Below are 22,011 nucleotides of genomic sequence, written 5' to 3' on the forward strand. Positions count from 1 at the left end.
GCTACTATTAAGGCCACTCCTATGGGCCAGAGGGAGGTCTTTCCTGAGAAGGGTGGCTAATCTACCACCGGCCCTGGGGACTCAGGACAGTAGGGAGAGATCGCCTTTATTCATGGATTTTCTAGGGCTGGAATTGAGTTTGAAGACTCTGAAGAGGGCTCCAGAGAGGAGGTGGCAGGCCGGAAACTAAGGGGGCAGCAGGAAGCAGGCTCCCAGGCTGAAGATGAGCTGCCACATCTGCTTCCCAGCAGACCTTCACTGAACACCTGGACACACCAAGCACTATGCTACGCGGTGTGGCTACTCTTAGAGAAGCAATGGCCTTGATTACTAGGTGCGCACCTGTTTCTGTGGTGTAAATATCCTCACTGTTGTCAATTTCAAGTCACCCATGTGACATTACCCAACGTGAAGCTGGGAAGAAATGCACACGGTCAGCACCAAAGAGCTGAGGCAGGGGCAGCTCCAGCCCCCAGCTGATGGGGATAAAGCAGTGACCTGGAGGACAAGGGGACCTAAAGGAGCCTGGGCCAACAGGCAGGATGCTGCTGTTTGAACTTCACTGCCAACTTGCGGGGAAGGGGCCAAGATGTGACTGTAAAGAAAAGCCGTGTAGGCGTCAGACAACCCCTCACCTCCACCAAGGGCTTCAGTGGCTGTGCTGACAGGAGGTCTCTGACCTTGACTGTTGACTTTTCTCAAAGGGGCTCCCCAACTCCTACCTCCAGTTTATATTTTCCAGCTTAAACTGTAATCTTTGGGGAACATGGCCTCTGGTTATTCTCAGGGACCTCTCCGTACAGAGGGTCCTTACAATCTTTGCGGAGGGGTGTGCGAGAGAGGAAATGAGGCAACACAGGCAGCTTGCCACACTCAGGCTCCCTCAAGAAAAGCCACCACCCTCCCAAGATGGGGAATGAGGTGAGCAGGAAGCTCCCAGCTGCCGCCCTGCTGGGACACCCCAAGTGCCCTGGTGCTGGCCAGTTGGGGCCCTGCTTCCAATCTGGGAAGAGGGCAGTTCCCATCCAACCTGGTGATGCCCATCCTTCGTGAGTCAGATGGAACATGCACAAGCTCTGCCCACACCATCTCTCCTGGCCGCCCACCTCTGTCACCTCGCTATTCCCACTACAGAGCCCACAACACTTCCAGGATCAATGCTTTATTTTCTGTAGCTCCAGTGATACAACTGTAGCAGCATGTCAGCAACATTCCCACGCATGAGTGCACATTTCTCCACTTCTTTAAAGAGTTGGCGGCAACTATGAAGCAGAGACCATCTTGACTGCCAAAGACACTTAAGTAACACCTTGTCCCCTCTTATCACATACACATACACCATGCATCTTGCAGGTAGGAAGCAGCAGTACATTTCTATTTCATAGATACAACCATCCTTAAATAAAAAAATAAAATCTCAAGGCATAACAATGTGTTGGAGATGCAGCTTTAGGGGCCATTGGAGGATGGCGGTTAGACCGAGACATCAAGCATCAGAAAACAAAGAAACAGAATAGCTAGATTCAATCCAAAGAAAAAAAAGTCCTGGATGGATGATTCTCCCATTTGGGAAAAAAAAAATGTTTTATTCTAAAACTCTGATGTACAAGTGATTGAACCTCCAATCAGGGTCTGAGCAACAGCTAATGCACGTGACACACACACACACACACACACACACACACACACAGTTAACGTATGAGTACTGCACATTTTGCCAGGCTGCGACGTCACTCCAAAGATGCTCGTGACCAAGAATATGCCGTGAGGAAGGTGGTCACTGGGAGGGGGCAGCATTCTCCTATTTCACACTTTACTATGTCAATCACAATCAGCACATGGGCTACAGTCTGCATGGGCAAAAATAGTAAACAACTTTCAAGCTTAGGGTAAGAGGGAAAAATTAATTGCTACAAAATTAACAAACACTTTTATCTATTTAGTGCTTCATGACTTGAAAAGGCATCTACTCACTCCATGACGACCTAGTGGGGCAGGTGGGATAGGAGACTAACCTCTGACAACCCCCATCTACCATTACAGTCAGGGCAGGGCCAGGACAAGAGCCTTGGATCACCAACCCACAGAGAGTCAAGTCCCATTCCTGCCTCTCCCACCTACATCCCCTAAACAAAGAGGTTCTCTGGGAAGTCAAGAGCTTCTGTTGTCAATGTATCACTGAGAACAAAATCCTATAGGAAGTAGGGAGTACTTTGCAACAAGGTGGTGTACTGAGTGGATGAAAGGGGTGGTTGCAAGCATTTGTTAAGGATTTGATTTAAATTCTACTTTAGGATCTACCATCTGATTTCCTCCTTCACCTGCAGCACTGAGCACTACTTCACACTAACCCAAGGCAGCCCCAGAGGACAGATGTGCTCATTTCTGGCAGCAGCCCTATGAGCACAGAACACTGCTGCAAGGGGTTTCTATGGAGGTCAGGGGTGTCACCTCAAAGAGGGGGCAGGTCAGCAGCCAACGTGCTCATGGGCTACACATGGAAGGTCACCAAAGTGGTTGTCTCTCCTCCTTGATTTGAAAAAGGAAGTCAATTCTTGTATTATACAACTTCTCATAGCTACTGGGACAAAACCTACACCCAGAGGCACTATGTGCACGGTCCCAAGGTGACGCTTCTCCAAGTGCAACCTGATTCCCAGACAGTCACGCCACTCCAAAGGAGCCCAGGCAGAGCCTCCCCAGCGAGAGGCACCGCACTGGCCATTGCCAGAGCAGCAGGTGAAGACCTGGTCCTCCAAAATGAAGACACACATGCTTCTTGCTCACTTGTAGTCAGGCTGAAGAGTGCTAAAGAGAACCGCGAGGCCGTCTAGTCTTCCCATGAGAGTGGTCTGGAAGCATGTGGAGTGCTGTGGCCAGAGGAAACAGGCTTGTATTTTCTCTTAGCAACAATCTGACTCCATTTCAGAAAACAAGGTAGCAGGGCCTGGTGTTCTCAGGTGCCAGGAACCAGTCCATGCTGAAGAATGGATCTGGGAAAATCCTTTAGCTTGCGCGTGAGGGTCCAGGTCAGGGTTCAGCAGTAGGGTCCCTTATGGATGGCCGGTCTTGTCACTGTGCATTGAGAGGCTGTGACAGGGGAATTGATGGTTGGAACAGGGCAGGTGGGTGGACAAGGGCCAGAGATATGCTGCCTCTGCTTTTTTTTAAAAACAGATTAGGAGGAGACTTGATCAAAACACACTGAGACCAAGTGACCTGATGTGCCTGAGAAAAATGGCTGACATAGAAATAAGTCTGGGATAAAGGTAGGATTTGTCCCAACGACCTGCTCAACCTAGCCAAATGCTGGCTTGTCAAGGGCTTCTAAGTGCTGACCCAGGGAGGCAGAGCCACACCACTCACAAGGGAGGACCAGTCTCAGCAGGTTTAAGACTAGTCAACCTAATGCTACTGAAGCCACCAACCTGCAGTGTGAGCAGCCCACTGCCCCATATGTGTGCGTGTTTGTACACAGTGGGAGAAAACGTGCCAGGGCCTGATTTTGGTCCTGGAATTTTTAGGAAAAACAAAGAAAAAGGCACATGAAGGTGATTGATTAGGTTTAAAAAAAAAAAAAAAAAAACTGCAAGTAATATATATCATTATTTTGATCTTTTTTTTAACGTACCTTTTTTTTCCCCCAGTAAAAGAGAAATTCAAAATATTAACTTAATATTTATTATTTTACATTCAAGTGAAACTTCTATCTGAGGGTGCTACACAGTTTCAGGCTGCACTCAGCCATTTATTACTTTGGTGCCTCTGAACTGAGCAGGATGGAAGAATTCAGCACTCTTTTTTTTAAAAAAAAAACAACACGATCATCCCAGCTGTAACACTATTTATAGACACGCACAAGCACACACACAAATTCAAAAACTTCTACGTAGAAAAATAAAGGATAAACATTATCCACCTATTTTAGACTGTAATGGAACCTTTATATACATAAACTCTTCCTTTAATGTGACTGGTCACTGCGCTTCCTCTTCCCTGCTGTGTGATCTAAGGATCTACGGAGGAGACTGTCACAGTGAAGCAGAAAAGCTACATTCCTTTCGGGGCAGGAGGAGAAAGTGTTTTCTCGCTCCCCTTCCAAAAGTCCTTCCCAACCACTGCCTCCTTGGATGTCCCCATGGACAGCCATCAGGTCAGCGGGTGTCCGGTCCTCCCCTATTTCTAAGGGCCTGCCGGGAGCACCCTGCAAGAAAGGACCTGGGTGTGAGGGCGAGGGGACTGAGGCAGGCAGGAGAAGCCTTCTGAGAACAAAAAGATTCTGGAACCACTTCCCACAGCCTGTTCCTTTAGTATGGAGTTCGAGTCTCCAGCTGGCGCTTGGTGAGGAAGTACTTGAAGAACTCGTAGACGGACCAGGAGATGGCAGTGGAGGGGATCTGGTAGATGACGCGTGCCTGGATGCCTTTGAAGTAGCCTGCCAGCCCGTTGAGCTGGTACACCGTCCGGAAGGCATTGACCATGCCCGACAGCCGGCCGCTGACATTGGCCAGGGAGAGTGCCATGTTCTCCTGCGTGTTGAGAAGGGTCTTACAGACGTCCAGGGGGGTTGTGGCGGCCGCGGCCAGGGCCCCGGCCAGCCCTCCTGAGATGATGTGCGACTGTGGGTTGTAGTCCCGGCGAGGGTTGACCTGCTCCTGCAGGAACTCGTAGGTGATAAAGTGGATGGACTGGAAGGGAATGTTCATGGTCAGCTGCGTGGTATAACTTCGGTAGAAGGCCCCCAACCCCTCGGTCCTCCACACGGTCCGGATGCAGCTGAGGGCTGACTGGTGCTGCGAGTTGTACATCTGCAAGCGCTGTTTCACCACTGTGTTGAGGCAGGGCGGGCCAGACGGGCAGCAGTGGACAGGTGGTTGGTTTGGCCCCACCCCACGTCGGAGTGAAATGGGAAGCCAAGCCAATAAAGAGAAACAAGCATATTAGACTTATTTCTAAGGAAGAACGAGCACTCACAGCCCAGCCCGAGAAGCCTTAGAGGGTGGATCCTGGTGTAACACTTTATCTCCAGGACCCAGGGCCAGGAAGACTAGTTCCTTAAGTGTCTCCTGCCAGAATCTTGAGTAAGGTGGTCCCCAACCCAGGCAGCTGCTTTAGGCCAGATGAGCCAAGCTGAGCTGCCAGGTCCTGGCTTCTAGTACCTCCTGCACCCACCACAGATCTAAAGCCTTCCCCGAGCTCACTCCAATGGTCATTTTAGCTTCTATGTCATGGTGCACTTGGGACAACACGGAATTACATCTGCCCAAGTTCAGTGACAATCTCCAGGACAGACCCTGGCTTTATTAATACAAAAGTAATTAGTTGGGTCACAGGCCAAGAGTAAATGAGGCCGTGCTCCCAGGACTTCAGAGTTTTAACAATGTCCTCCCACTGCCAAATGAACACACATGACTCGCTTCACTTTAAAAGAAATAAAGACCCTAAATCAACAGTAATGACAAGGGGAAGGGCAAGAGTTGAGCCTCACTTTTTTCTCCTTTAGAAAGGATAAATCCTCCCTTAGTTAACACAGGCTGACTGGTTACTGGCCAGGTTCCTTCATGAATCGTCTTAAAATTTTTTTAAAAGGAAGGATAAGACATACAGTTGGCCCTCCACACTATCTAGATTAACATCTGCAGACTCAACCAACTGTGTACCAAAACATTCAAGGAAAAAAACTGTACTGAACACGTACCAACTGTTTTCCTGTCATTATTCCCTAAACCATACAGTACTACAACTATTGACATAGCGTCTACATTGAATTAAGTCTTATAAGTGATTCTAGAGATGATTTTAAATGTGGGAGGACACTCGCGAATACTCCACCATTTTATATAAAGGACTTCAGCATCTGTGAACACTAAGGAGTGACTGTAGTAGTATTTATCTATTTGAAGATTTGGAGTTGCCTCTAAACTACTTCCTGCCTGCCCAAGAAGACCTCTTTCTTGACCTCAGAGGATCTGCCTTGAACAAATTACAGGATAAGCCATAAGGACAGGTAAATGGACTTAAGGATATTCCACCTCTGGAGAAAGTGTGTGAGAGATAAAGTGGACACAGGCCACCTTTGGAGCTCTCTGCTTTCCAAATACACGTGAGACCGGTGCCTGTCACTCAGCATGCCTCCCGCTTGCTCACCCAGGAGGGAACCAGCATAAAAGGAGCCTGCATCATTCCTCCCACACCTGTTGCCCTCAGCAGGGTTGAAAGACTCCTGCCCCACCTCCCGCTGTGACCCAGCCTAGCCCTAGGGTAGGAACAAGCCCCTGTCTGCTAAGACATGAGAAGCAGCTGAGAGGAAATGAGAGATTCCTTCAAAGACAAAAAACAAACTCATCACCTAAGACTCAAATTGCTAAACTTCTCTCTCAATTCTCCCTTCTGGCAAGGGATCATTCTCAGGTGTGCAGTATGGGGAGAGATCCGTATGTCACCTGAGGCCACCACCAAGTAGGGAATGACCCAGCTGAAGACACAGCCAGTATCAGGCCCCAAACTTCCTCACTATTCTGACTGCAGTTGGCCGAGGACATAGGGATATTTAAAGAGCTAACAGAACTCATGTCTGTATGGCTGTTTACTTTAGAATACTCCAAAACCCAAATGAAAAAAATAGAGCCCAAACAAAATGGCTGACTGCTAATTTTTGAAGCAGAAGCAACGGATACACAGGGATTCATAATACCATTCCCTCTTCAGTCACCCATGCCTGAAATCCTCCATCATCAATTCAAATTCTTCCAAAAGCAAATTGGACAAAAGGCCTAATAGATACCCCCCTAAAATTTGTCTAGGTTAACAGGAGCCAGGTGGGTGTGAGCATGCACCTTTGCACACACCGGTAGCCACACGTGCATGTGTGGAGTCCCTGGGGCACTTATTCCAATAGACGCTCAGTCCCTTCCAAGGGGCTGGCTTCAGTGGGCCTGAGGTAGGTCCTGAGAATCATCATTTCTAATACCTCCCGGGTGGCTGCGGGTCTGGGGACCACACCTCCAGTATTTCCACAATAGGAAGACCACAGAGCTCCAACACTCCTGCTCCTTCTTGAAGTCTGATGTGCACTCTCTACACCCCCGTTCCCACCCACCTGTTCTCCTGTCCTCTGTACATCCCCTACTGTCCCTCTGTGGAACCATGGAACATTACCTTCTGCCGGATTCATTACCGCATCGTGGAGCAGGGTGGCCATACTCCCAGCTATCCCTGCAAAACAAACTCCAGAAAATTACACTCTGGCACCAAGTGTTCCGAGGAAGTCCCTGGAACCTAAGTCAGACGGACCCTAGCACGCTAAGGAGCAAAATCTGCTGACTCCACTCAGTGAGCACTGAGGCTTCACACCCTGAGCCAATACCAAGGTAACTGGCGATTTCCAATTACTTGGAAATGCTGAGTACAATGGGGAAGGGTGACACAGGCAGAGGTTCCCCCTTGCAGAAACCTCATTCCTTTTCTTGTCCTCAACCCTGGGAAAAGGCTAGACCTGCTCACGTTGTTGGTGTTCAGAAGCCACACCTCATAGTTTTCTCCATTGTCTGATTTTCAGTTTCTCTTGTCCCTCGCCTCCGTCTGCATTCTGGCTGACTGTACCCTCAAGCTAAGCTCATCAAAGGGGATAATATGTCTATGGTTGACGGGGGGAAGACAGCAGAAGAGAAATCACTTAGGAAAATTTTTTAGTGATGCCCAGGTATTTTTAGGCAAATGAGTAAGAGAAGAAGTTAGAAGACTGGCATTTAACAGAGTTCCAGGGTCTCCTGAATGACCAACCCTACCTGAGGGTCTCCTCTGGTCAGGCTTCAAGAACCAGGAATTTCAAAAGTCTAGACTCATGCCTGCAATTTTGCTTTTGGCTTTGCATTTCTTCCCTCTGCAGGGCCACTGCCCAGTAATTAAAATTACCCCTGGAAGCTGGGGGGCTGAGGGACGGACAGCAGGCTCCCTCCTTAGAAATGCACATAACAAGCCCCTTCCCCTGCGTACACACTTCTAATTATCCCCCAGAAAAGCCAAAATGCCACCACAGCGTAAACCATGATGCTTTGGGGACAGCGCAGGGCAGACATGGGTCTTACCAAACCTCCCTCAAGGAGCTAAACCATTCCATAAGGCACCTAGGGTCAAAGGAGGGCCCAGCGTCCTAGGCTCAGGGGAGAACCAGGGCGTGGCTCTTAGTGACCTTCTCAACAAATGCAATGGAGGGTCAGTCATTTACAAGCCAAAGAAATGATTGCAAACCGACTGGTGCCCTTATTTCCAAGGCTTGCTGATGGGAGGAATGCATTTTGGGTCTCTCAGAACAAAAAGAAGGAGGGGAAGAAAACCACATTATTACTGGCCCTGTCTCACTCTCTACTGCTGAAAAATGAACTGTCAAAACAAGCACACTTTAAATTGATATTCACGGTGCCCCTTCTACACCCAAGCAAAAAAACAATGGAAGGTGACACCACGCGACAGGAGCAGGAGCCTGTCGAGCGGCACAGTACCGCGTGCCCTGCATAAGAGCTGCCCGCCACCACGTCACCCCACCCTGCCTGTCTCCCTCGGATCAACCACGCAAAACCATCTCGCTCGCAGAGATGCGACTCGGACACACGGAAGGGTGGGGGCAGAAGTCCCCAAGTCTCCCGAAGCTCAGAGTGGGAAAGGCCCTCCGCAGGGGCACAAGTCCTTTGTCAGCCATAAAACTTCTTGACCTTTTAAAGCTTAGTTAGATCTTGGCGCTGTGGAGACCTGCAGTACCAGTTTTTAAACAGTCTCAAAGGAGCTGTCCACATAACATTTGTTTTTTTGAATCCAGCATTCAAAGGTTTTGTTTCTATTCGGGTTTTTTTTTTCCTAGGTCTGATCATTAATTGGTTTTGGAAAAAAAAAAAAAAAGCCAAAAACCAAAAAGAGCCCACAACAACGAAAACCGAAACACACTGCCACCGGCTTCCCCCGGCTTCAGAGCGCGAAGGAGCGGACGGGACAGCGGCTCCCTAGAGTCCTGTGCTGCGCCAGCCGCTGGAGACGAAGGCTGCTGGGTCCCGGGAGGAAGGCCCGGAGGAAGGCCCCGGGGAGCATGTTCAGTAGAGAGCTAACTCCACACAAATGCTTTCAAAATACCATTGGCTAGGTGGCTGTTTCCTTGGTGGTTGAAAACATCATTTAAAGTCCTTTTCATGTTCTCATAGCAGGCAAAATACATGGCGTGGGCTGGCCCTGCGCCCGTCATCATCACATTGAGGCCCCGCAGGGGCCTCCAAAAGCCTTCCGTCTGCATGATTTTCTTGAGGGCTCCGTAAATACTTGTGTACTGGGCTTTGGGATCTGGATACAAACTCTGCATTCGGGTCTGTGGAGGACAAGAAAACAAAAACGCGCATGTTAATAAGGAGGCTGAGAGAAGAGGACCCGGGGACCCAAAGCCGCGGGAGAAAACGGCATCACTGGGCTCCTGGTAGGAGATGCGTTTACTCTCTCCCTCCTAAAGTGCCCCCCCCGCGCCTCTCCCTGCCGCACAGCCACAGCCTTCATGGTGTCCAGTCATGGGGGCAAAGGACAAGGGAAGGGCGCGGGATGTGGGGGAGGGAGAGCCTACCAAGCCGCCACTGGCCGGCTGCAGGACTGCTGACAAGTCCCTTCACCTCTCTGGACCTCCGACAGTCCATGAAAAACTCCTTTGTTGCATGTGGCAGTGAAATAATGCGTGTGAAGACCTTCATAAAATCGGAGTCCCAGATAAACAGAAGTTCAGCTGGCCCCCATATTTGTGGGGACTGGTTCCAGGACCCTGGGATACCCCAAATCTGAGAACGTTCCAGTCCCTTCTGTAAAAGGTATAGCATTTGTGTATAATGTAGGTACATCCTTCTGTAAAAATCATCTCTAGATCACCTAACACACTACAAAGGCCATGGACAAGGCTATGCTGTATTGGACCCTAGGGAAGAGTGACAATAAGTCGGTACACTCCACACAGACGAGGTTTTGACAGTTTTTGCCGAGGACCTCCGCGGCGCGGCTGGCATGGAGAGCGGCGGGCTGTGGGCTCCCATCCTGGGCTCCCACTCTGGCTTTGTCATCTTCTGCACTCTCACATCTCTGAGATGTCCTGAAAACTTCGCATCAGGCCCTGCCTGGAAATCTCCCAGAACCCCCTGGGTCTCACCTACCTCATCTCCTCTAAACACTTCACATCCTTTCATTTTTACAAGGTAACACCTAAATATAAAAGGTCTTGCTCTTAATGTACCCCTGCGCACAGTCTTGCCCGTTGGAGGCCAAGACCTGGCTTTGGTTTTACTGACTGCTGCTCAGGCGTCAAACGCACCCGAGCAGGTAGGAAGATCAACTTCCTGTTTCAACCTGGCTAGCCCAGGGTATCCAGGTCAAACATCAGTCTAGATGATTCTGTGAAGGTAGTTTTAGATAAGATTCACATTTAAGCAATGACTTGGTTTAATTAAGGGTTGCTTTTGAGGCATTTTCTCTACTGGATGCCTCCATTTTTATAAATTACTGAGCTCTTGTGGGTGGGCCTGATCTAATCAGTTAGAGGCCCTCAAGAAGGAAGAAATTCTGCTTCTGGACTATCTTTGGACATGGACTGCAGCATTAGCTCTTCCCTAGGAGTCTGCTGCCCGCCCTCAAGATTTTGGACTTGCCAGCTCACACAGTGGTGTGAGCCAATTCCTCAAAACAAACTGGGGACGCGCACACACACACCCTATTGTCTCTGCTTGTCTAGAGAGCACCGACTAGCACAGAGGTAAGAGGTACTTGCCAAGTGGAAGACCCAAGTAGGCTGCACTCTGCCACACAGTGGGATTCTTCTCTCCTTTCCTCTTTCCCTCCCCACCCCCTCATCCTCCAGCCTAGAGGCGGGGCGCTCCAAGTTTTGGTAGGGGAATCCTTTAATCTCCAAACAGATCCGTACAGAACACCTAATATATATATTAAAAAAAGGGCTTCTCTGATTAAACACAGGGAAAAGAACTCTGGACCCCCAACAGCAGGGCTCCCTCCAGGTCCCAAAGACAGAGACCCCCGACACCCAGGGCTGGAGAAACAATGTGAACACGAGTGATCTACCTTTGTGGTCATTTCCAGATTTCAGGTTTTGCCAGCTATTAAAAGCACAAAGAAAACGGGCATGTTCTTGCCAACTTGTTGTTTTGCCAAGAAAGGACATAAAAATAATAACATAAGCAACGATCACCAACACCTGGCTACCATCACCACTTCCTCAAAGAAAGGACATTTCTTAATGCTTAAAAAAAAAAAGGAAGATTGTCTCTGCTTATAAATCTGTTCTTTAAGTTGGGTCCAGCCTTATTAGAAGCTTAGTACTTGGCCACCTATGGCAAGTGGAAGACCCAAGTAGGGGTAGACCTCCCCAGCCCAGCCCTGAAGGAGGGAGGCTTTAAGTTTCAGGAACTCACGGGACCTGGGTTCTCTTATCCCAGGGGTTTAAGTGAGTCCTGGCCTAACCCCACAACCCACCTGACTCCCTTCCCCCCACTCATTCATTCAACATAGTCCTGAGCCCTGCTCTGAGCCACGCCTATAGCGGGTGACACCGAAGACACAGAGATGCCTCAGGCCTAGACTGACCCACAGTGAAAACAGAGACAGACAAGAACATAGAAATCACTGCCCAAGGGGATCAGGGTCCTGGGGGGACCTCCGGGAGTGAGCATGTCAGCATCCCTAAACCTTTATGTTTCTTCAAGAGGATACAGAATGAGCAAAGGAGATCAAGAGAAAGAGAGGCAACGGAGTGCGCCAGCCCAGAAGCTGCTAGGCCTCAGTCAGACACCTGGGCTCAGTGCTGGGTGGGCTGCCGGCGACCCCTGAAGGGGAGGGAATGCAGAGTGCTCTCGGGGGGAAGTGGGGGTGTCTGTCCCTGGGAGAGCCGGTGCTCTAGCACTGATTTCTAAAGGATGCTTGAAATTGCTCAAGGTTTCAGGCAAATAAGGCCTTGCATTCACTGGGCTTTGTCTTACGACCATCCCTGATAGCAAACAAGAGCCTAACAGGCCAGTGTGCGGTCAAGAGCCTGGGCTCTGGCATCAGAGAGCCAGGGTGAATTCAGAGCCGGTGGCTCCTGGTGTGACCCTGGACGTGTGGGCTGATCTCTCTTGGCCTGGGTCTCTTCACTGATGGGATGACCAATGGAGAGCATTAAATAAGACATGTGGCTATTTCCATCCTTGTTAGTAATAAAGGACTCACAGAGGGGCCTCACAGAATCTAACATGGTCTGGTATATGGTCTTCCAGGGTACGAGTGTCTGCCTCATTCACAGATCCCCAGTGCCTGCTAAGATGGACTAATCCTGGGGCCCCAACAAATGTTTGCTGAAGAACAAAGGCACCTACCACCCGGGGTGGAGGGCACTGTGTCTCAGCCTATCTCCCCCAGTAGGAACCACATTTCACAGTCTGCGCTCGCTTGCTGGTCACTGTTCATCTAGATCTTTCCTTATCGCTGTAAAGGAAAGATCTCACTGCATTTCTCAAGCCAGGGCATGACCTGCCGACTCAAGCAGAGCAGAGGCAGCAGCCCGTCCCTGGGGACTATCCTGGGACTGTGGACAAGCAGTGTCTCTGCCAGGCCCAGTCCAGGGCAGAGGTCCCATGCCTTGGGGAAGGGCTGCTGCAGTGCCTCTTTTCAGGTAGGAAGGCCCTGGCTTCACTCGGAATTTGCCTCTGTTCCTACAAGGACAGGTCTCGGAGGGCTGGTAGTGGGCACAGAGGTGGGCGGGGCCAGAGGCAGTGTGGAGCCGACCTGAGGTACAGCACTCACAGTCCTGGGGTGTGGCTGTCCCCATCTGTCTTAATCCCTAGAGCACTAGGAAACATGAGTCCAGGCTGACAGGTGACAATTGCCATACCTCCTCTACAGATGTGACATGGCCAGGAAGGTCTCCTTCACAAACCTGGCATTACACCGAGACTTACAAGGAAATTTGAGACTGATTTAGCACCTCCAGACCCTCTTTTTAAGTTACACAAATGCACTGAACCCAATCGCACCAACCTCAAACCAAAAAGGAAAGGCCTGGGCGTCTCTGTACTCGGGATTTCCCCGTCCTTAGGGTGCTCAGGGGCACTGATATTTAATGACACTTTCCTGGGACAGAGGCAAGTCGGCCGTGAGCAGGGCGCCCGCGGCCACAGCTTTGCAAAGAGCCTCCTTCCTCTTGAGCACCTTCGAGTCTCCACCTGCCTGCACCGAGCACCCGCCCAGGTTGGCACCAGGACAGAGGGAAGGATGGACGGTGGGAAAAACAACACAAGTGGGTGATAAGAGGGGGGAGAACGGCCCACCCGGGGGCCAAAAAGGAGCACAGAAAAGAGCAGAGGGCGGAGCAAGGCGCACCAGCAGCAGAAAAGAGCAAAGGCAAGCACGTGGGAAGTGAGGCAGAGCAGCCCACTGGAGATACGACAGTCAATCTGGACTTGTGGACCAGAGGAGAAAAAGCGAGGGAGGGAGCAGAAGAAACCCAAATGTCCACGAGGGGTGGAGGGTGGTCTATCCATACTGAGGAATATTACTCAGCCTTAAAAAGGAAGGAAATTCTGACATATGCCGTAACATGTGTGAACCTGACATTGTGCTGAGTGAAATAAACCAGTCATGAAAAGACCAGTGCTTCCCAAGTCCACTGAGGGGACATAGCAGAAGTCAGATTCAGAGACAGAGCAGAACGGGCTGTTGGAGGCTGGGGTGGAGGTATGGGAAGGTTCGTGTTTAATGTGTGCAGGGTTTGGGTTCTGCAAGATAAAGAGGTCTTTGGCTGAATGGTGGCAAGAGCTAAGTAACAACCTAAGTGTAGCCAATGCCCCTGAACTGTATGCTCAAAAAAGGCTGAGACAGGGCTGGGCTTGGGGCTCAGCAGTAGAGCCTTCACCTAGCCACCACCTAGGCATTGGGTTCGATCCTCAGCACCACATAAAAATAAATATATAAAATAAAGGTACTGTGTTCAACTACAATGAAAGAGAAATATTTTAAAAAGGGCTAAGACAACAAATTTTGTTATTTCACTTCCGTTTTTTAAAATACAAAAAAAAAAAAAAGGAGTGAGGATAAAGAGGAGGAAAATGGAAATTAATGCAGAGAGAGGAAACAGCACGCACCCCCAGAGACAGACTCCCACCAACCACTTTTCCCATCTGGGCTGTCCCAGCCTCGCAGCAGGGCTCCCCTCCCCGCTTCCACCTCTTTCCATCTGCAGAGATCCACGCTGCTTGGAAATTCGCAGTGCGATTATCGTGCTGAAGGCCGGTGGAGTCCTTCAAGAAAGAAACCTGTTTAACTGGGTTGAACAAAGCCCTTCCTAAACGCGAGCCTGCTGGCCCGGCAGGCCTTTCTTCATTTGACCATCAGTCACACTCTGCTGAACACACTTGTGAAAGTGCAGCTGGAGCCAAGGGGCGAGCGGAACCCTGAGGCAGGAAGTGCAGCGACCAAGCAGGTGCCCAGCTGACTCCGGCAGTGCCAGGGAGCAGGCTGAAGCCTAGGAGCTGGGCCCAGGCAAAGGAGTCCCCTCGTCTCTGCCTGGGCACTGTCCCCCTTCTCCACACACCACCTGCACTACTGCAGCCCACTCTCAGGGGCGGAAAGGAGAAGAATGTGCTGGCCCATAAATCGGGGGACCTGGTCTCTGGCTTGGCTCTGCCACTCGCTATGTGACCCGTGGAAGTTCTCAGCAGCCCCAGAACCATGACTCTACAGGAGGACCTAGGTACAAACCCAAGTCCACGCCTGCATTGCCCCGGCTCTGGGCACTGCCAGCAAGGGACCGATGGGTCAGCCTCTACTCAGATTCTCCCCAAGATGACAGACAGGAAAGGCCACCTCCTCGGCCTGCTCTCCCTGAGGAGAAGAGGGAGGAGGGAGGAGAGTGGAAAATGCATTTCTGCCCCAAGTGAGATCAAGGATCATATAACGGGAGGTATGAGGTCCCTGAAGAGGGACAGCATGCAGCCCAGTCTCTGTCTCTTCAGATGGGAAACTGGGACGGCAAGAAGGAAAGCCACTTGTCAGGGTCCCATGGATGGGGAACCTGGGGTCCAGGCCTGGGCAAGCTGAGTCCAGCAGGGTGTCGTTAGCTGTCCCTGAAGATCCTGCCAAGGACCTGGCCCAGGCCAGGCCCCACAGTACCCATCACCGGGCCACTGACTCTCTGCCTGCTAGGGAGCAGCTGGTGACTCCCAACCCTTCCTTCTCAATTTCTCATGAATAAAACACCTCCGTGTTCAAAGCACATGCACTTTTAGGATCAGGGAAGATAATGTAGAATCCGCTCATGTGGAGCCAGGTACTCTGGGGTGCAGGGCACAGAGGGGACGCACGGGCTCCCGGGTCATGGTGTCAAGAAGAAGCACCCAGCGATGAGCACGCACAGCTCCCACGAGGAGTCAGGCCAAGCCATCTCTGCTCCTGGCCTCCTCCCAAAGACAGGAAGCAAGGCTTAGGCACCCAGGAAGCACCAGAGAACTGCCAAACAGTGGTAGCCTCTGCCTCCAAGGTCTTGCATCCTATCCTGCCTGATCCCGAGCTGTTAGAGTCTGTAAACAAGTCAAAATAACACCTGGCATTTTGCCAGGGGAATGTTAGAGTTCGTAAACAAGTCTGGATGGTGCCTGGCAAAATGCCAGAGGGAGTGGTTTGAGAAGTAACAAAAACAAGCCATTAAGTGTGGAAATTCTTTATTGGTTGACTGATGTATCTAGTTTATGCTAATTAGATAAGCTGTGTGGAATGTATAAATACTGCTCCTGTCCTGCAATAAACGGCTTCCACTCCTGCTGTATCAAGTACACAAGTTATTCGTCACCCCCCGGTTATTTTGCCCAGCCAGCCGGGGTGCGGCACCGAGCAGCACTGACGCTTATGAAATCCAAGCCTGGGAAAGCGCCTGACCGTGGGCCCAAGCCCCAGCCACGCCCCGAGCCCAGCCAGCTCTCCCACCTGCCCCCTCGGCCCAGCCACAGCGCTGTGTTCCACTGCACCTGGGAGCCCACCAAGGAGATGACCAGCCAAGGAGCCAGGCCTCCCCTGAAACACCATGCTGCAGATCACAGCGCAGGCCAGCGGGAGGAGAGACCTCTGGCACAGTGCGCAGTGGAGAGATTCCCTTCTGCAGCAACGTTCACCCAGGGTGTGGACAGCCCTGTCCCACCTTCTAGAATCCTTGAGAGGCCCACACTGCAAATGCAGAAGCCCAAGCCACATCAAGGAACACTGAACACAGTGAGCCCCTGGCACTCACCCATCAAAGCTACCCGCGCCCTGACTCAGAACCCACTCCCTGGTTACGCTCTGGGCAGGAGAGAGGCTCGTAATAGGGCTCTCAACGGTCACACCCTGGTCCTTTGAAATGCTGTGTAGAAGCTCACCAGTGAAGCACGGGGCACCATCCGGCAGCCTTCCACATGCTGCTCACCAAGAGAGAGGCTACGCAAAGGACCCTGAGGGGAACCGCGACACCCCAGCAGGCTCAGGCACATCTGAGTTTAGTCAGAAGGTCAAAATTCCAAATCATGCCTTTAAAAAGAAATCTTCCAAAAGACAGACAGATAGACACACACACGCACATACACACACACAAAGCCAAAAGGAAAATTGGGCCTTTTAAAATGTGGACAGTGGCTAGAGAAAATACTATCCCCAAATTAGTCCCCGCTCTGCAAAGAGCAGGTGGGGGGAGGACGGCTACTTACTGTGCTGTCGCCGGGAGGTGCACTGGAAGACGCTCCCCCACGCGCTCCGGAGATTTGCTACTGAGGACCTCCACGTGTCAACACAGAGGCCAGCTCACTGGAAAGAGCCAGAAAGGGATTCAAGAAGGAAGGAAGACATGCTGCCCCCTCAGGCCACGCCAGGTCAATGTCCCTGCTCACCCACAGAAGCCACGGCCCTCCCTCAGCACTCGGGTCCTGCTGCTGGGGGTGGTGGGAGGAAACGGTTCTCCTGCGGGCTCTTCTGCCTTTCACTGACGTCCCTCAGGGGTCCCAACTTCAGAAGCGTCACATTCGCCATTCACAGCCAGGCCTTCCTGGTCACCTGCTGTCTCTGACGTATGGGGCAGGGACCACAAAGGATCAGTGGCACCTGTCACTCATGCTCTCCAGACAAAATTCCTGCAACTTCCAGGGCCCGCTGGGGCAGGTTTTGAGGGACACTGCTGTTTGGGGAGGCAAAAGGACTAAGTGAAGAGTTCCCATCGTGTGTTTGGTGGAAAATGATAATTCCACATGATGAGGATAGCCAGGTTCCTTGGGCTCCCACGGAGGAAGCCCCACAGCACCAACCCCACCTCCTCTGGACACTGGCCTCAGCGGTGGCCATGGTGTAGGGGTTCAGAGCCTAGATCATGCCCAAGAGAGAGGGTGGCCAGAAAAAGAGCCATGTAAACTGCCCCTATGAAGAGGGACAGTATGTGGACCTATAAGAAAACAAAGAGTTGTCACTATGGTCCCTTCTGTTCTCTTTGATTCTTTGGACTATTTTACTTTGGGGGGGGGGGAGGCAAACATGGCCTGGAGGGGAAGAGAACAATTCTGGCTGTGGGGTGTGTGGACACTGGATGATTCTCGGCAACAGGGCCTGGTGGCTGGGCGTGGTGCACAGGGGAACGTCACACCAAGGTAAGGCAGCACCACCCAGGCTCAGGAGGCTGCCGGGGCATTCGATGGTCACCATGTGTCTACTAGAAGAGGGGCAGGTTGGGGCCAGACTCCAGGAGGCCCTGAATTCCTTGCTGAGGAGTCTGGAATTTAGTGTCGGTCAGGTGTTTTCCGTGGCTACATACAGCTCACGAGAGCGATGGGACAGGAGCTACAAGACGCCGACAGTAAGCAAGACAGGCCTTCCAACACCTGGCAGGGGGTGGCCCAGGCAACAGAGGCCCTGCCAGAGGGGCCACTGGACGGGCTGGCCACTCTCTCCGAAGCTGCAGCCACTCACGAGGTCCTGGTAACATCACAGGCCACTTAGGCCTCGCTCTGTACAGAGGGCAACAGCTCAGCAGCCTCGCCTGTGGCTGGAAGGATGCCATTCCTACATTCCTGGCCCAGGAGCCAGACTGGCTCCTCCCCCTCTCTAGAGAATCTACAGCAGAAGCCGAGAGGATGACAGAGCCCATACCTGGCCCAGGCCCGCACACCCAGGATACTCTCAGAACATCCTGTTTATGGCCTGCCCCAAAGGGTTAAATGATCCCTGCCCTACAGGTGGGGTAAATTCCCAGGATTCCAAGTAAAAGGGCTGGGATTTCATGGGTGAAATTGGTGACCTCACCCAAAGGGAGAGTGGGCACTGGGCTGGAGGGAAACCTGAGCTGCAGGTTCACTCCTACCTACCTGCCCGGCTCTGGTAAGAAGAACAGGGGGTTGGGTCACAGGTCCTGCAGCTGCACGAACAGATTATGTGCCCTCAGGCAGGTTGCTTGCTTTTCTGAGCCCTCAGTGTCTCCACTTATAAAATAATAATAGTAATACTAGCAGCATTTTACAAACGGAAAAACTGAGGCACAGAGTTGCTAAGCAACTTGCTTCAAGGGCACAAAGTAGAGAAGCAGGACTGGAAGCCAGGTGACGTGGCTCTAGAGCCTTGCACCTAACCATTAGGCTACCCGACCTCTTACAAAGGGATGGATGCTGAGGGATCACGTGTGATCTCTAACTCCCCTTCTGTCCCCAATATGCTCTGCTCCTATGTTGCCACTTCCTATGTGTCCAGCCTGAGGAAGAGAGAGCTGCCCTGTGTCTGTCACCTAAATCCTCACTTGCTAATGTTCCTGCAGTCCAGGTTAGGGGGGTGGGGCTTCATCTATGCTCAGTCTGCAAGCAGATGCTCAGAGGCAAAGACAGCAGCTCACTCCCAGAGATCACAGGGCTCCACTCTGTCCCATAATCTCTGCCATCGGTTTGACCACTGGTCCCAAATGGGACTGAGAAATGGTTCAACACAAACCTATTCTGCCTCCTGAAAAAGAGTGTGAACCACTCGCCTGCCGAGGTCACAGGCAGGCAGGGCATCTGGAGGGACGGGAGCCTGGCACTCGTATTTCTCTCAGTGCATTTTCTGCTGCTATAACAGAAAGTCACCAAGCAGACAGAACAGGAGCAGCCCATCTGAGTCACGCTCTGCAGGCTGGGAAGTACAAGGACGCGGTGCCAGCAGCTGGCAAGGCCTCTGTGCTACATCCTAACATGACGGAAGGCAGAAGGGCAGCGAGCATGGGGAAGACGCAGAGGGCGGAGCCAAACTCCCACTTTCAACAGGACCCACTCCCACAATGATGGCACCGATCCTCATCACTCGTCACCTCTTAAAGATCCTGCCTCTCCATGCAACTGAATCTCAATGTGTTTAGGATGGGATATTCAAATTCGAGCAATATTCAAAGGCTAAGACTGAAATGAGCAGTCAGGCTGCTTCCAAGAAGGAATTTAACTCACCGCTAGTAAAGTGGACCACTCAGGGCCTCCCGCTGACTCAGCCAGTCTTGTGGCTGTCACTGGCTTATAAACATCCACTTACTAGTAAGGACAAGATGTCCGAGGAGAACTGGAGAAACGCCTCGCCCTCAAAACTGTTTTATTTTCCTGGCACAGAGGTGGACTTGCTGTGATGAGCAGGAGCCTGTGTTGAAGCCCTGTAGGAGCACACCAACCCAGCCGGGGCAAGTGGCCCCAGTGGCCCTGCCGTCGTGTTTGGCACGGTGGTGCTCCCTGTGGGCTTGCACTTGCTTTCAGAGTTCTGAACCCCTTTGTTTCACTAATGAGAAAACAGTAATGTGACTGGCCCAGGGTCCCAAAGCCAGTCAGTGAGGGACCCTGCCCCTCTGTCAATCATCCAACCACACTTGGCTAAAACTTCCAAACACAGAATCTTATACAATCTAGCTCAACCACCACACAGGGCCTGGTGTTAGGGAACTTGCATCCTGGCTGGGAAAACCAGATTAATAGAGAGATGCCACAGAGACGCCACAGAGATGGGGGTGGGAGGAGGGAGATATTTCAGGGCCTATTTCAGGGCACTGGGCACACGGCTGGGGCAGCTGGGCGTAAGAGGACAGGCCTGAGGTTCACCCATTCACTAATCCAATCACATGGGAACTGTGCAGTCATAGTTAGGCCACATGTCATGATTAAGACCTGAGGACACAGGATGGTCCCAGTCTTCAAGATCCTGTGATGGAAATCCTACTCTATTTTTTAGCTGCATAAACTTGGGTAAATTACTTCATCTCTCTGAACTTGAGTTCCCTGACTACAGAAACCCCAATTCCATATGTTCCCTGGGATGAAGAAACAAGAAAGCACAAGCACGTACATTACCTTGTACAGTAGGTGCTCGATAAATGTTTATATTCACTGCAATTACCCTTGGAAAGGCTCCAGTGTGTTCCTTGCCTGGGAGAGGGAACCACTACCTCCTCTGTTGACACACACAGCCCAGACTCTCACACTAAGAGGACTGTCACTGTGTGCCTGAGTGGATATTTTTCTTTGCTTGCTGGTAACACACAAAGGACCTCACTGCAGGTTTAGAATGAATCCTGTTTGATAACAGAATAGGATCAGGGCTCCAGAGGACAGATACCAGCCACAGGGCACTGTTTTAGGGATTCCAAGCCACAGTGTGAATTTCACAGGAATGAAACCCTGATCCAATCCCCTCTGACGAGCAAAGCTCACAGGGTGCGGTGACCTGAGTACAGGCCCAGCAAGGCCGAGGGCCAGCAGGACAGGCTCTGGAGCTGTGCATGCATCTGAAGCCAGCTCCGGCTGCTTCCTTCTCCTCCTTCTCCAAGTGTGACCTTAGGCAAGGGACTTATCTTGGAGTGACTTATCTGTAGAGGGGCTCACAGTAGTGCCTACCTTCCAAGGTCTTGGTGAAGATTAAAGGCCCTAAGCCTGGGATCTGGCCTGCATCTGCCCGTTGCTTTTGTTTCTGGTTGTTTTGTTTTTGATAAATAGCAAATTCCTAGAAAGGGGCCATTTTTACTCATTCCTTCATGAGTAAGGAATCCCCTCACTGCTTATTGCTTAGCAAGAAGATGCCCTCAGAGCCTGCCCTGCGGGGGAGCGAGCCCACCATAAACACTGCTCACCACACCAGCTCACACTACCATGGCCCAGGCGGCCACTCCACTCTGCTCTTTCACTTAACAAGAAGTCGTCCAAGGTCAGGAGGGGCCCACTGCTGCCCGAGGGACTCTGAGGCTCCTGCATTCACCCTTCCCTCATACTTTCTAAATGAATGGGCAGGCCTGCTTCAATCAAGCCTGATTATGTAACAAAGGAAACTTGGTTAGCTAATGGGGAGGGCACTCACTGGTGTTAGTTTACACAGGCACAGAGAATCCCAAACAAAAGTGCTGTGGGCAGCTCGCTCACCTGGCCTGGCTGCTTGGGGCCAGGGGCCATTCTGGGGACCTCTGACAAGTTCTAATCAGGCCAGGCTGACCCTGAGGACCGAGGTTCCCCGGCATTGCTGTTGGATCTGGTGCAGCCAAGCTCACCACCATGGACAAGGCCCTCACCCTGTTCAGGGCTCCCTGCCCTCTGAACCCTCGGGAAAGAGCCCCAGGGCAACAGCCAGGTGAGGGCTAAGGTCAACTGCAGGACCTGGCACAGGGGAGCCCTCAGTGGACTCGGCCTCCCTCATCCATGCCTCACAGTAACCCTGGAGGACCCGGGCCTCCCCGGCTCAGGGATTGGGTGCAAGGGGTAAGGGGCAGGCTCCCTGAATTCTGGAAGAGGTCCATCACAGTCCACAGGTGTTACACCACACATCTCACTCTATCAGACAGGGGTGATCCTCCAAAATGTGTGCCTAAACAGGGAGAACCATTCTGAGAGTCAAAGACTAAATTCCTGCCCACTTCAGCCACCAAATCCCAGAGGGACTCTGTGCCATCATCTCACCTCTCTGGACACCTACTTCCCCCAGCACACAGTCCGATGGGATGGGAGGTTTCTTATA

General features: G+C 51.5%; 1 protein-coding gene across 2 annotated transcripts in view; it reads right to left on the reverse strand.

The window, feature by feature from the left end:
• Positions 1-1,146: 1,146 nt before the first annotated feature.
• Positions 1,147-22,011, reverse strand: part of Slc25a37 (solute carrier family 25 member 37) — a 39,124-nt gene continuing 18,259 nt past the window's right edge. The window contains exons 2-4 of one of the 2 annotated variants that reach the window (XM_015499470.2): positions 9,124-9,352; positions 7,159-7,215; positions 1,147-4,828 (exon numbers count right to left, since the gene is read on the reverse strand). In XM_015499470.2, the coding sequence (XP_015354956.1) occupies positions 4,308-4,828; positions 7,159-7,215; positions 9,124-9,352 (807 nt within the window). In that variant the 3' untranslated portion in view covers positions 1,147-4,307. Of the gene's footprint in view, positions 4,829-7,158; positions 7,216-8,711; positions 8,912-9,123; positions 9,353-22,011 lie in introns of those variants that run through there. The other variant, XM_015499471.2, reaches the window with a different exon arrangement.

Source organism: Marmota marmota, unplaced genomic scaffold, assembly GCF_001458135.2.
Source record: "Marmota marmota marmota unplaced genomic scaffold, marMar, whole genome shotgun sequence".
NCBI classification, from domain to species: Eukaryota; Metazoa; Chordata; class Mammalia; order Rodentia; family Sciuridae; genus Marmota; species Marmota marmota.